We start from the raw sequence: 15130 nt of genomic DNA, 5'->3' as shown, positions 1-15130 counted from the left end.
AAACCACGAAATCGAGGTTTATCATGTAGTCATTGATGTTTAAATCCAGCATTTTCACGGGCTTCCCCTTGATTATAAAATTCTTTTGATCAAACGTTGATCATTTGTGTTTGAATGTAGTTTTTTTGGGCATATTAAGGATTGCATTTGCTTTTTCTTCGTTTTTATTAACAAACTTCTATTTATATAATTATATTGTAGATAGAAAAGGTCGATCTGGAAAATAAAGTTGTTGATGAAAGCCAGTGGAATGATTGATAAACCCATATTTTATGATATATTTTGTGCTTAATCTGAGTGATTTATTCAATCCTTCACCCACTTATTCATATTAGTTGCATGGTTTTACTTTCCCTTCCTTATTATGTGATGTATGTGAAAAACATATTTCTTATGCTTAAAAATAATTATTTTGATTACCCTTTATTTCCATTCGATGCCGTGATTCGTGTGTTGAGTAGTTTCAGATCTTCTAAGGCAGGAATGACTTAAAGGATGGAAAGGAAACATACAAAAATGGAAGGAAAGCACAAAACAGAGTTTTTAAAGAAACTGGGAGCCATGCGATCGCATGGGCGACACGGCCGCATGCCAGCGCGAAAAGGCATTGACGCGGCCGCATGACTGACGCGACCGCGCGCCTCGAGCGAAACACATATGACGCGGTAGCATGACTGACGCGACCGCATGACAAGGAAAACTCCGAATGACGCAACCGCGTGACCCACGCGGACGCGTGACAGAGGCCACGCACCAGAAATTGCAGAAAACGCTCATAGCGAATTCTGAAGCCCTTTTTGGCCCAAATCCAAGTCCAGAAGGCATAGACCAGAGGTTATGAAGTAGGGGAATGCATCCATTCAAAGGAGAGTCTCCAATTAGTTAGTTTTCCATGATTTAGATTTAGTTTTGAGAGGGAGATTCTCTCCTCTCTCTTTAGGATTAGGATTTAGATTTAGGATTTTATGCGCTTTCAGGATTATCTCTTTTTATCAGGTTCAATATTCCATTTTATTATTTTCCCAATTTTATTTATGAATTCTTCTATGTTACAGATTACTCTTTGAATTAATGTTATTTGAGGTATTTCAGTTTATTATTGCTTTCTTTTATTTACATTATTGTTATTCCCATCTGAAGACATTTTTATTCCAGTAGATTTACTTTTCTCCTTTTGATCTTGGTTAAGAAAGCAGTAACTCAGGAGTTATCAAACTCAAACATGATTGATAATTGTTATCTTTTTTAATTAAATTGAACTTCAATAATCCCAATCTTTTCTTAGAAAATAAATAGGATCCGAAGATCAAACCAATTAATCCCTCGACCTTCCTTTGCCTTAGTAAAGGTTAACAAAGTGGAATTAAGATTCAATTTTCATCATCATTGATAAAGATAGCTAGGATAGGACCTCTAATTTCTCATACCTTGCCAAAAGTTTATTTACAGTCATCTATTTATTTTACTTGCCATTTAAATTACTTGTTCTTCATTTACTTTAATTGCTAATTAAACCATTCGCTCCTTATTCTCAAAACCCCAATTTACAACTTCCATAACCAATAATAAGAATATACTTCCCTGCAGTTCCTTGAGAAGACGACCCGAGGTTTGAATACTTCGGTTATCAATTTATTTAGGGGTTTGTTACTTGTGACAACCAAAACGTTTGTACGAAGGAATTTCAATTGGTTTAGAGACTGTATCTACAACACGACTGTTTTTATAAAATTATTTACTGGCAAAATCCCAACGTCAATGATCAAGAGACTTCCTCCACATTAAGGAAGGAAAAATCTAGTGGTAAGTTTTTGTAGAATGGTATGCTGTTAGGCATTATTGCTTCCTTTTGCATGTCTTGAATTCTAATATTTTTTCAAACTTTCATTCTGTACTCTAATATTTTTACCTTTTTATGATATGTAAAAGTTTATAGGTGTGTAAAAATAAGTTTATGTATTTATAGGGTGCAATTGTATTCACTGGTTTATTGTTTTTTTTCTTCTGGTTTTCTGATTTTATGGTATTTTATCTTCTTGATTATTTAATTTCTAAATACATATTTTGTTTCTCTCTTTTATTTATTTCTTTTTTCCTTGTCTGAATATTATTTTCCTTCTATTTTCTTGGGTGTTGAACTAAAACCCGTGTCTATTTAAGTGGTGAAGAATTTAGTGGTTGGTGTTCATATCCATTGTTTTCTTTTGTATTGTTAATGTCTAGAGAAAATGAGTTATTTGGTTGTAGGTGTTAGTCCTGGAACAGCTCCAGTGTACCATAGCACAAACCTGAAATTGTTGGATAAGAGGATCAAGATAGCTGAGTTGGTGTTAAGGTTTATGATTCTTGGTCTTGGAGTTGTTGCAGCTATTCTTATTGGAACTGATTCACAAGTGAAGGTGTTTTTCTCCTTTGAGAAAGAAGCTAAATTCACTGATGTTAAGGCTTTGGTGTAAGTATCTATTAATCTATGTTCTATGTTAATTTCTAGCAATAAAAGTGTTGCATGTTTTATTGTCCTAATTCATTAGTTTTTGATGGATTAAAAAACTTTGCAGATTCTGGGTAGTTGCTAATGGTTTGGCTGCTGGATACTCTTTGATTCAAGGACTCCATTGTGTTGTGAGTTTGGTTAGGGGAAGTGTTCTCTTCAACAAGCCCTTAGCTTGGGCCATTTTCTCTGTTGATCAGGTACCCTTTTATATTTGAAAGATCACATCCTACTTTTTTTTGTTGTCTTATACATTGTGGTTAAAACACAAGATTATCAAGATTCTTGCATCAACATCTTGCTTTTTCCTCAAGCATTTTGTTGCCATGTTGATTAATATCACTTATTTTTTTATAAATTCATGCAAAGACAAAATAAAAAAGTAATTTGTCATTATGTCCATAGCGATATAACCTGAGTGACAATATATATTTTTTATTTTATAATTTTATGTTTTCTAGGTTCCACAAGTTTTGGTAAACTTTCAAGTTTGATATGCTTAATTTAAAAAAGAAGTTTTATTTGTTTGTTCTCACACGAACTTGGTTCTATGAAATGAGGTGATGAACCCATGTGAAATTAACTAGGAAAAACTGTCACACCAACTTAATTAATTAGTATTGCTTGTGCTGTTCTATCATTGGGTTTTAAGGTTTAACGGGTTTCATTGATATTTAATTTGGTGTGTAAAAATAAGTTAATGTATTTATAGGGTGCAATTGTATTCATTGGTTTATTGTTTTTTTTTTCTGGTTTTTTTATTTTATGGTATTTTATGTTCTTGATTATTTACTTTCTAAATATATATTTTGTTTCTCTCTTTTATTTATTCCTTTTCTTCCTTCTATTTTCTTGGGTGTTGAATGATGAGCGGATAATTTTATTATCACTTGTTTGTTTTAATTTTAAAAAGTTTACTATTTGTTATCTTTTTCAAAACCACATAACTACTTCTCTCTCTCATTAATTTCGAAAACAACTAACCACTTTTTCAAAATTCTTTTTAATTAACTAATTTTTTAGATTCTAATTTTATTTTATTTCTTTTCTTAAAATTCAAATTCTAACTTAATTAATTAAATAAAAATAAAAATATTTTTCTTCTCCCTCTTTTTAATATTCGAATAACTCTCTCTCATATCTTTCTATTTATTTATTTATTTACTAACACTTCTCTTCTACTTATAATTCGAACCCTCTCCCTCTCTCTGTGTTCGAATTCTTCTTATTTTCTCTCTACCTCATTCTTCTATTCTTCTACTCACATAAAGGAATCTCTATACTATGACATAGAGGATTCCTCTTCTTTCTCTGTTCTCTTCTTTTTCATATGAGTAGGAATAAGGATAAGAACATTCTTGTTGAAGCTGATCTGGAACCTGAAAAAACTCTGAAGAGGAAGCTAAGAGAAGCTAAAGCACAACACTCTGGAGAGGACTTTACAGAAATTTTCGAAAAAGAATAAGACATGGCAGCCGAAAACAACAACAATGGTGGAGATGCCAGGAAGATGCTTGGTGACTTTACTGCACCAACTTTCGACTTCTATGGAAGAAGCATCTCAATTCCTGCAATTGGAGCAAACAACTTTGAGCTTAAGCCTCAATTAGTTTCTCTAATGCAGCAAAATTGCAAGTTTCATGGACTTCCATTGGAAGATCCTCATCAGTTCTTAGCTGAATTCTTGTAGATCTATGACACTGTTAAGACCAATGGGGTTAATCCTAAGGTCTACAGACTTATGCTTTTCCCTTTTGCTGTAAGAGACAGAGCTAGAATATGGTTGGACTCACAACCTAAAGAAAGCCTGAACTCTTGGGAAAAGTTGGTCAATACTTTCTTGGCCAAATTCTTTCCACCTCAAAAGTTGAGCAAGCTTAGAGTGAAAATCCAAACCTTCAGACAGAAGGAAGGTGAATCCCTCTATGAAGCTTGGGAAAGAAACAAGCAATTGATCAGAAGGTGTCCTTCTGACATGCTTTCAGAATAGAGCATCCTATGTATATTCTATGATGGTCTGTCTGAATTACCCAAGATGTCCTTGGATCACTCTCCTAGTGGATCTTTTCATCTGAAGAAGACACCTGCAGAAGCCCAGGAACTCATTGAAATGGTTGCAAATAACCAATTCATGTATACTTCTGAAAGAAATCCTATGAATAATGGGATGACTCAGAAGAAAGGAGTTCTTGAGATTGATATTCTGAATGCCATATTGGCTCAGAATAAAATATTGACTCTGCAAGTCAACATGATTTCTCAGAATCTGACTAGAATACAAGCTGCATCTGGCAGTACTAAAGAAGCTTCATCAGAAGGAGAAGCTTATGACTCTGAGAATCGTGGAATGGAAGAGGTGAATTACATGGGAGAATCCTATGGAAACACCTATAATCCTTCATGGAGAAATCATCCTAATTTCTCATGGAAGGATCAACAGAAGCCTCAACAAGGCTTCAATAATAATAATGGTGGGAAAACTTGGTTTGGCAATAGCAAGCCTTTTCCATCATCTTCTCAGCAACAGACAAAGAATTCTAAGTAGAGCCTCTCTGACTTAGCAACCATAGTTTCTGATCTATCTAAGATCACTCTCAGTTTTATGACTGAAATAAGGTCCTCCATCAGAAATTTGGAGGCACAAGTGGGTCAGCTGAGTAAAAAAGTTACTGAAATCCCTCCTAGTACTCTCCCAAGTAATACAGAAGAGAATCCAAAGAGAGAGTGTAAGGCCATCAATATAACCAAAATAGCCGAACCTGTAGAGGAGGAAGAGGCAGTGATTTCCAGTGAAGAAGACCTCAATGGACGTCCACTGACCCCTAAGGAGTTCCCTAATGAGGAACCAAAGAAATCTGAGGCTCATACAGAGACCATAGAGATTCCACTAAACTTACTGTTGCCATTCATGAGCTCTGACGAGTATTCTTCCTCTGAAAAGGATGAAGATATTATTGAAGAGCAAGTTGCTCAGTATCTAGGAGCAATCATGAAGCTGAATGCCAAGTTATTTAGTAATGAGACTTGGGATGATGAACTTCCATTGCTCATCAATGAACTGAATATTTTGGTTTAACAGAAATTACTTCAGAAGAAACCGGATCCCGGAAAGTGCTTAATACCCTGTACCATAGGCACCATGACCTTTAAGAAGGCTCTGTGTGACTTGGGGTCAGGTATAAACCTTATGCCACTCTCTGTAATGGAGAAACTAGGGATCTTTGAGGTACATGCTGCAAGAATCTCACTAGAATTGGCAGACAAATCAAGGAAACATGCTTATGAACTTGTAGAGGATGTCTTAGTGAAGGTTGAAGGCCTGTACATCCCTGCTGACTTCATAATCCTAGACACTGGGAAGGATGAAGATGAATCCATTATCCTTGGAAGACCCTTCCTAGCCACAACAAGGGCTGTGATTGATGTGGACAGAGGAGAGTTAGTCTTTCAATTGAATGAGGACTACCTTGTGTTTAAGGCTCAAGGATCTTCTTCTGTAACCATGGAGAGAAAGCATGGAAAGTTTCTCTCAATACAGAGTCAAACAGAGCCCCCACACTCAACTTTTAAATTTAGTGTTGAGAGGCCACCACTAAGCTCTGAGTCTCTGTGAAGCTCTCTAAGAGCTCACTGTCAAGCTATTGACATTAAAGAAGCACTTATTGGGAGGCAACCCAATGTTATTTATATTTATTTATTTTCCATTATTATTCTATGTTTTCTTTAGGTAGATGATCATGTGGAGTTACAAAAATAGCTGTAGAATTAATGCAAAATAAAAAACAGCATCAAAAATAGCACACCCTGGAGGACAGGCTTACTGGCGTTTAAACGGCAGTAAGGATAGCAGAATGGGCATTTAACGCCCAGTCTAGCAGCATTCTGGGTGTTAAACGCCAGAAATGGAAGCCAGACTAGCATTAAATACCAGAAAAGGGTGTCTGATGGGCATTAAACGCCAGAAAGGGGCATCAGCTTGGCATTTAATGCCAGAAAAGGTAGCAGAGTTGGTGTTAAATGCCAGAAATGGCACACAGAGGGCGTTTAAACGCCAGAAAGGTGCAGGGACCAAAATTCCTTAACACCTCAGGATCTGTGGACACCACAGGATCCCCACCTATGCTCTCTTCTTCTCTCCTCTTCACACCTCTCCATAACACTCTTCCCCAAATACCCTTGACCAATCCCATCAACACCTCTTCCCCAAATACCATTCAACTATCAAATCTCACCCTGTTCTCCATAATCTCTTCACAACTCACATCCATCCATCAACAAACCCCACCTAATTCACCATTCAAATTCAAAATATTTCCCTTCCAAACCTAAACCCTCATACACGACTTCCCTCTCTCTTACCCTATAAATACCCCTCCTCACCACCTTCAATTTCACACATCATACACACTCCTACCCCCCTTGGCCGAATCCAACACACACCTCCATCTCCTTCATTTCTTCTTCTTCTCCTCCTTTCTTTCTTCTTTTGCTCAAGGACGAGCAAATATTTTAAGTTTGGTGTGGGAAAAAGCTCTGCTTTTTATTTTTTCATAACCATTAATGGCACCTAAGGCTAGAAAAACCTAAGTGGTGAGGAATTTAGTGGTGGGTGTTCATATCCACTGTTTTCTTTTTCATTGTTAAGTGTCTAGAGAAAATGAGTTATTTGGGTGTAGGTGTTAGTCCTGGAATAGCTCCAGTGTACCATAGCACAAACCTGAAATTGTTGGATAGGAAGATCAAGATAGCTGAGTTGGTGTTAAGGTTTATGATTCTTAGTCTTGGAGTTATTTCAGCTATTCTTATTGGAACTGATTCACAAGTGAAGGTGCTTTTCTCCCTTGAGAAGGAAGCTAAATTCACTGATGTTAAGGCTTTGGTGTAAGTATCTATTAATCTATGTTCTATGTTAATTTCTAGCAATAAAAGTGTTGCATGTTTTGTTGTCCTAATACATTACTTTTTGATGGATTAAAAAACTTTGCAGATTCTTAATAGTTGCTAATGGTTTTGTTGCTGGATACTCTTTAATTCAAGGACTCCATTGTGTTGTGAGTTTGGTTAGGGGAAGTGTTCTCTTCAACAAGCCCTTAGCTTGGGCCATTTTCTCTGCTGATCAGGTACCCTTTTATATTTAAAAGATCACATCCTACTTTTTTTTTGTTGTTTTAGAAATTGTAGTCAAAACACAAGATTATCAAGATTCTTGCATCAACATCTTGCTTTTTCCTCAAGCATTTTGTTGCCATGTTGATTAATATCACTTTTTTTTTTTATAAATTCATGCAAAGACATAATAAAAAAGTAATTTGTCATTATGTCCATAGCGATATAACCTGAGTGACAATATATATTTTTTATTTTATAATTTTAAGTTTTCTAGGTTTTACAAGTTTAGGTAAACTTTCAAGTTTGATAGGCTTAATTTAAAAAAGAAGTTTTATTTGTTTGTTCTCACACCAACTTGGTTCTATGAAATGAGGTGATGAACCCATGTGAAATTAACTAGGCAAAACTGTCACACCAACTTAATTAATTAGTATTGCTTGTGCTGTTCTATCATTGGGTTTTAAGGTTTAACGGGTTTCATTGATATTTAATTTGGTGTGTAAAAATAAGTTAATGTATTTATAGGGTGCAATTGTATTCACTGGTTTATTGTTTTTTTTTTCTGGTTTTTTGATTTTATGGTATTTTATCTTCTTGATTATTTACTTTCTAAATACATATTTTGTTTCTCTCTTTTATTTATTTCTTTTTTCCTTGTCTGAATCTTTTTTTCCTTCTATTTTCTTGGGTGTTGAACTAAAACCCGTGTCTATTTAAGTGGTGAAGAATTTAGTGGTTGGTGTTTATATCCATTGTTTTCTTTTGCATTGTTAGTGTCTAGGAAAAATGAGTTATTTGGGTGTAGGTGTTAGTCCTGGAATAGCTCTAGTGTACCATAGCACAAACCTGAAATTGTTGGATAAGAGGATCAAGATAGCTGAGTTAGTGTTAAGGTTTATGATTCTTGGTCTTGGAGTTGTTTCAGCTGTTCTTATTGGAACTGATTCACAAGTGAAGGTGTTTTTCTCCTTTGAGAAGGAAGCTAAATTCACTGATGTTATGGCTTTGGTGTAAGTATCTATTAATCTATGTTCTATGTTAATTTCTAGCATCAAAAGTGTTGCATGTTTTGTTGTCCTAATTCATTAGTTTTTGATGGATTAAAAAACTTTCCAGATTCTTGGTAGTTGCTAATGGTTTGGCTGCTGGATACTCTTTGATTTAAGGACTTCGTTGTGTTGTGAGTTTGGTTAGGGGAAGTGTTCTCTTCAACAAGCCCTTAGCTTGGGCCATTTTCTCTGCTGATCAGGTACCCTTTTTTATTTGAAAGATCACATCCTACTTTTTTTATTGTCTTATACATTGTGGTCAAAACACAAGATTATCAAGATTCTTGCATCAACATCTTGCTTTTTCCTCAAGCATTTTATTACCATGTTGATTGATGAGTGAATTGTCGTGTCGGTATTGAATTTCACACAAAATAATTCTCGTTGCAAGTATAGTTCTACACCAATAAACAATCCTCCCAATCAAAAATTTGGTTTTGTCACAAGTACAAACCCCAATGAAAATTAACCGAAGTATTTAAACCTCGGGTCGTCTCACAAGGAATTGCAATGAAGTGGTCAATTATTGGCTATGGAGTACTATGGGGGTTTGATTGATAAAGGGACAAGAAATTAAATGGGTAAGAAAAGTAAAGCAATCAACTAAAGAAAGCAAGTAATAAAGAGAGACATTCATGGCAAGGGTTGAGAATATAGGTTTTCTATCCTAGTCATACAATGATTAGTTCATCCTATTTAGTCAACTTCAACAAATGGAAGAAGGTATCATGTTATCTTCACATAGGGAGAACGTCAAACAAGACTAATCAATCATATCACAATAATAAACAAGAATTTATCTTATTACGTCATCCCCGACAATGGAGGAAGGTATAATATTATCCTCATACTCGAAGAAAGTCTAATAAGACTAGCTAATTTCAATCCAAAAGTCCTAATCAACTCACTAATTGAATTAGCAAGAGATTAGAGTCAATGGAAACAATATTAGCTAACAATTCTAGGTCACCAACATAAGTTGGGTTTTCATGACTCAAGATTGCCTAATTACTCTTTCCAAGCCAAGAATGCTCAAAATCTACTCTAACATCCAACCAAGCATTTTGTCAAACACTTGGAAGGCATAAAAGGAAAGCATGGTAAATGTGCAAGAAATAGTAAAATCTACCAAATACCAATTACAAAGAAAGTAAAATCACAACTCAAATCAACAATAAAAGGGCATCAAACATCAAATTTCATTAATAGAAAATCCAAATCCAACAAGTGTTCATCAACACAAAAGAGAGCAAAAAGGGAAATTAACAAGAGAGAGCAAGAGAATTATACTACTAGAGCATGAAAATGTAGAAGAAACAAGATGAAAGCAAAGAATTAAACATGGATATATGATGCAATTAATCCTAGGAACCCTAATTCTAGAGAGAAGAGGGAGCTTCTTGATGAGCGGATAATTTATACGCTTTTTGGCATTGTTTTTACATAGTTTTCAGTATGATTTAGTTAGTTTTTAGTCTATTTTTATTAGTTTTTAATTAAAATTCTCATTTCTGGACTTTACTATCAGTTTATGTATTTTTCTGTAATTTCAGGTATTTTCTGACTAAAATTGAGGGACTTGAGCAAAAATCAGATTCAGAGGTTGAAGAAGGACTGCAGATGCTGTTGGATTCTTGCCTTTTCGTTTTTTATGTTAAATGTTTATTTATATTTGTGTCTTATTACATGATCATTAGTATCTAAGTGTCTATGCCTTAAAGTAGTGAATATGAATCTATCACCTCTCTTAAATGAAAAATGTTTTAAAAACAAAAGAACAAGAAGTACATGGTTTCGAATTCATCCTTGAAATTAGTTTAATTGTTTTGATGTGGTGACAATACTTTTTGTTTTCTGAATGCATGCTTGAACAGTGCATATGTCTTTTGAAATTGATATTTAAGAATGTTAAATATGTTGGCTCTTGAAAGAATGATGACAAGGAGACATGTTATTTGATAATCTGAAAAATCATAAAAATGATTCTTGAAGAAAGAAAAAGCAGTGAATACAAAAGCTTGCAAAAAAAAAAAAGAAAAAAAAAGAGAGAAAAAGCAAGCAGAAAAAGCCAATAGCCCTTAAAACCAAAAGGCAAGGGTAATAAAAAGGATCCAAGGCTTTGAGCATCAGTGGATAGGAGGGCCTAAAGGAATGAATCATGGCCAAAGCGGCTAAACCAAGCTGTCCCTAACCATGTGCTTGTGGCGTGAAGGTGTCAAGTGAAAACTTGAGACTGAGCGGTTAAAGTCAAGATCCAAAGAAAAGCAGAGTGTGCTTAAGAACCCTGGACACCTCTAATTGGGGACTTTAGCAAAGTTGAGTCACAATCTGAAAAGGTTCATCCAGTTATGTGTCTGTGGCATTTATGTATCCGGTGGTAATATTGGAAAACAAACTGCTTAGGGTCACGGCCAAGACTCATAAAGTAGCTGTGTTCAAGAATCAACATACTAAACTAGGAGAATCAATAACACTATCTGAACTCTGAGTTCCTATAGATGCCAATCATTCTGAACTTCAATGGATAAAGTGAGATGCCAAAACTATTCAAGAGGCAAAAAGCTACAAGTCCCGCTCATTTGATTGGAGCTATGTTTCATTGCTAGTTTGGAATTTATAGTATATTCTCTTCTTTTTATCCTATTTGATTTTCAGTTGCTTGGGGACAAGCAACAATTTAAGTTTGGTGTTGTGATGAGCCGATAATTTATACGCTTTTTGGCATTATTTTTACATAGTTTTCAGTATGATTTAGTTAGTTTTTAGTCTATTTTTATTAGTTTTTAATTAAAATTCACATTTCTAGACTTTACTATGAGTTTGTGTATTTTTCTGTGATTTCAGGTATTTTCTGACTGAAATTGAGGGACTTGAGCAAAAATCATATTCAGAGGTTGAAGAAGGACTGCAGATGCTGTTGGATTCTGACCTCCCTGCACTCAAAGTAGATTTTCTGGAGCTACAAAACTCCAAATGGCACACTCTCAATTGCGTTGGAAAGTAGACATCCAGGGCTTTCCATCAATATATAATAGTTCATACTTTACTCGAGTTTGGATGACGCAAACTGGCGTTGAACGCCAGTTCCATGTTGCAGTCTGGCGTTCAGCGCCAGAAACAAGTTGCAAAGTGGAGTTCAACGCCAGAAAAACGTTACAAACTGGCGTTCAACTCCAAAAATGATCTCTCCACGTGTAAACTTCAAGCTCAGCCCAAGCACACACCAAGTGGGCCCCGGAAGTGGATTTCTGCATCATTTACTCATTTCTGTAAACCCTAGTAACTAGTTTAGTATAAATAGGACTTTTTACTATCTTCGGATCATCTTTGATTAGTTTTATGCCATCTTAGACTTTCATGGGAGCTGGCCATTCGGCCATGCCTGGACCATTAGCACTTATGTATTTTTAAACGGTAGAGTTTCTACACTCCATAGATTAAGGTGTGGAGCTCTGCTGTTCCTCATGAATTAATACAAAGTACTACTGTTTTTCTATTCAATTCAAGCTTATTCCTATTCTAAGATATCCATTCGCACCCAAGAACATGATGAATGTGATGATTATGTGACGCTCATCATCATTCTCACCTATGAACGCGTGCCTGACAAACACTTCCGTTCTACACGCAAACAAGCTAAAATGAATATCTCTTAGATATCTAATACAGGGGACCAAGTCCGAGATATTAGAGTCTTTGTGGTATAAGTTAGAACCTATGGATGGCTATTCCTGAGATCCGGAAAGTCTAAACCTTGTTTGTGGTATTCCGAGTAGGATCCGGGAAGGGATGGCTGTAACGAACTTCAAACTCGCAAGTACTGGGCGTAGTGACAGACGCAAAAGGAGGGTGAATCCTATTCCAGTATGATCGAGAACCTCCAGATGATTAGCCATGCAGTGACAGCGCATCAAACCATTTTCATAGAGAGGATGGGAAGTAGCCATTGACAATGGTGATGCCCTACATATAGCTTGCCATGGAAAGGAGTAGGAAGGATTGGATGAAGACAGCAGGAAAGCAGAGGTTCAAAGGGACGAAAGCATCTCTATATGCTTATCTAAAATTCTCACCAATGAATTACATAAGTACCACTATACTATTTTATATTTTATTTATTTTCATCCACTATAATTTCTTAAAACAATTTAATCCGCTTGACTGAGATTTACAAGATGACCATAGCTTGCTTCATACCAACAATCTCAGTGGGATTCGACCCTTACTCACGTAAGGTATTACTTGGACGACCCAGTGCACTTGCTGGTTAGTTGTACGAAGTTGTGAAATAGAATTAAGATCATGAACGTGCGTATTGAGTTTTTAGCGCCGTTACCAATGAAGCAATGATCACGATTTCGCACACCAAGTTTTTGGCGCTGTTGCCGTGGATTGTTCGAGTTTGGACAACTGACGGTTCATCTTGTTGCTCAGATTAGGTAATTTTCTTTTTGTTTTATTTTCAAAAAAAAATTCTTCAAAAATCTTTCAAAAAATTTTTTCCCTTTGTTTTCGAAAATTATTTTAAAATTTTTAAGAGTGAATTCTAAAGTTTCAAAATGGTATGCTGAAGTTTGGCTGGCCATCAAGCTTTAGACTAACCTGGTATGATTCCTGGAATCTTGATTGAGGACTTTGAATTCATTACTTCCTTTTTCCTATATGTTTTCAAAAAAAAATATATATATATAAAAAAATCCAAAAAAATTAATAAAATCATAAAAATCAAAAATATTTTATGTTGTTTGTTTGAGTCTTGAGTCAATTTTTAAGTTTGGTGTCAATTGCATACTTTTATTTTTCTAAAAATTTTCGAAAATTCATGCATTCATAGTGTTCTTCATGATCTTCAAGTTGTTCTTGATAAGTCTTCTTGTTTGATCTTCATATTTTCTTGTTTTGTGTCTTGTTTTTCATATGCATTTTCAATTTGTTAGTGTCTGAAGTTTGCATATTTCTAAGTTTGGTGTCTTGCATGTTTTCTTTGCATAAAAAATTTTTCAAAAATAAGTTCTTGGTGTTCATCTTGATATTCAAAGTGTTCTTGGTGTTCATCTTGACATTCATAGTATTCTTGCATGCATCACATGTTTTGATCCAAAATTTTCATGCATTGAGTCTTTTTGATGTTTTTCTCTTTCATCATTAAAAATTCAAAAATAAAAAATATCTTTCCTTTTTTTTCACTCATAAATTTTCGAAAATTTGAGTTGACTTTTTCAAAACTTTTTAAAATTTAGTTGTTTCTTATGAGTCAAATCAAATTTTCAATTTAAAAATCTTATCTTTTCAAAATCTTTTTCAAAACTATTTTTAAGAAAGATTCAAACTTTAAGTTCTAGAATCATATCTTGTGATTACTTGTGAGTCAAGTCATTAATTTTGATTTTAAAATTCAAATCTTTTTCAAAACTAATTTTAATCATATCTTTCTATCATATCTTTTTAAATCATATCTTTTTCAAAAATTTGATTTTAAAATATCTTTTCTAATTTCTTATCTTCTTATCTTTTCAAAATTGATTTTCAAATCTTTTTCAACTAATTAATTGACTTGTTGTTTGTTTCTTATCTTTTTCAAAACCACCTAACTACTCTTCCCTCTTTAATTTTCGAATATACCTCCCTCTTTTCCAAATTTTCTTTTTAATTATCTAATTGTTTTAATTTTAATCTAATTTGATTTCAAATTTAATTTTCGAAATTTAACTTTAAAATTTAAAATTTTATTAATTTTCGAAATTCCCCCTCTCTCATCTTCTTCTATTTATTTATTCATCTACTAACACTTCTCTTCCACCCAAAATTCGAACCCCATCACCCTCTCTGTGTTCGAATTTTTCCTCTCATCCTTCTTATATTCTTCTCTTCTCATACTTGCATGAGGAATCCCTATACTGTGACATAGAGGATTCCATATTTTCTTTTTTATTCCCTTCTTTGTCATATGAGCAGGAGCAAGGATAAGAACATTCTTGTTGAAGCAGATCCTGAACCTGAAAGGACTCTAAAAAGAAAACTGAGAGAAGCTAAAATACAACAATCCAGAGACAACCTTACAAAAATTTTCGAAAAGGAAGAGGAGATGGCAGCCGAAAATAATAATAATGCAAGGAGGATGCTTGGTGGTTATACTACACCTACTTCCAAGTTTGATGGAAGAAGCGTCTCAATCCTTACCATTGGAGCAAACAATTTTGAGCTTAAACCTCAATTAGTTTCTCTGATGCAACAGAACTGCAACTTTCATGGACTTCCATCCGAAGATCCTTTTTAGTTCTTAATTGAATTCTTGCAGATCTATGATACTGTTAAGACCAATGGGGTTGATCCCGAGGTCTACAGGCTCATGCTTTTCCCGTTTGCTGTGAGAGATAGACCTAGAACATGGTTGGACTCACAACCTAAATATAGCCTGAACTCTTGGGATAAGCTGGTCACGGCCTTCTTGGCTAAGTTCTTTCCTCCTCAAAAGCTGAGC

The 15130-nt window shown here is 34.7% G+C and overlaps 1 protein-coding gene and 1 non-coding gene across 2 annotated transcripts; one reads left to right on the top strand and one right to left on the bottom strand.

Annotated features, from left to right (window-relative positions):
- The first annotated feature begins 2120 nt into the window (after nt 1–2120).
- On the top strand, nt 2121–8849 carry LOC112740394 (CASP-like protein 2B1). The gene is made up of 4 exons (XM_072214102.1): nt 2121–2452; nt 2559–2691; nt 8406–8610; nt 8717–8849. The coding sequence occupies exons 1-3, from the start codon at nt 2229–2231 to the stop codon at nt 8421–8423; spliced, it is 375 nt and encodes a 124-aa protein (XP_072070203.1). The 5' UTR covers nt 2121–2228; the 3' UTR covers nt 8424–8610; nt 8717–8849.
- Nucleotides 4365–4472, bottom strand: LOC112746139 (small nucleolar RNA R71). Its single transcript, XR_003174036.1, has one exon. It is a non-coding gene; the product is annotated as a small nucleolar RNA R71 (small nucleolar RNA).
- Nucleotides 8850–15130: the final 6281 nt, after the last annotated feature.

The sequence above is a fragment of the Arachis hypogaea genome, chromosome 14, assembly GCF_003086295.3.
Source record: "Arachis hypogaea cultivar Tifrunner chromosome 14, arahy.Tifrunner.gnm2.J5K5, whole genome shotgun sequence".
Taxonomy (NCBI): Eukaryota; Viridiplantae; Streptophyta; class Magnoliopsida; order Fabales; family Fabaceae; genus Arachis; species Arachis hypogaea.
Note: the sequence above shows the minus strand (reverse complement) of the source record. Positions and strands in the feature narration are given on the sequence as shown.

Excerpts from the sequence above, each read along its gene's own strand:
- LOC112740394 (XM_072214102.1), top strand. The coding sequence starts at position 2,229 with ATGAGTTATTTGGTTGTAGGTGTTAGTCCTGGAACAGCTCCAGTGTAC. Across the intron at positions 2,453-2,558 it reads ACTGATGTTAAGGCTTTGGT|ATTCTGGGTAGTTGCTAATG; the intron begins GTAAGTATCTAT and ends AAAACTTTGCAG.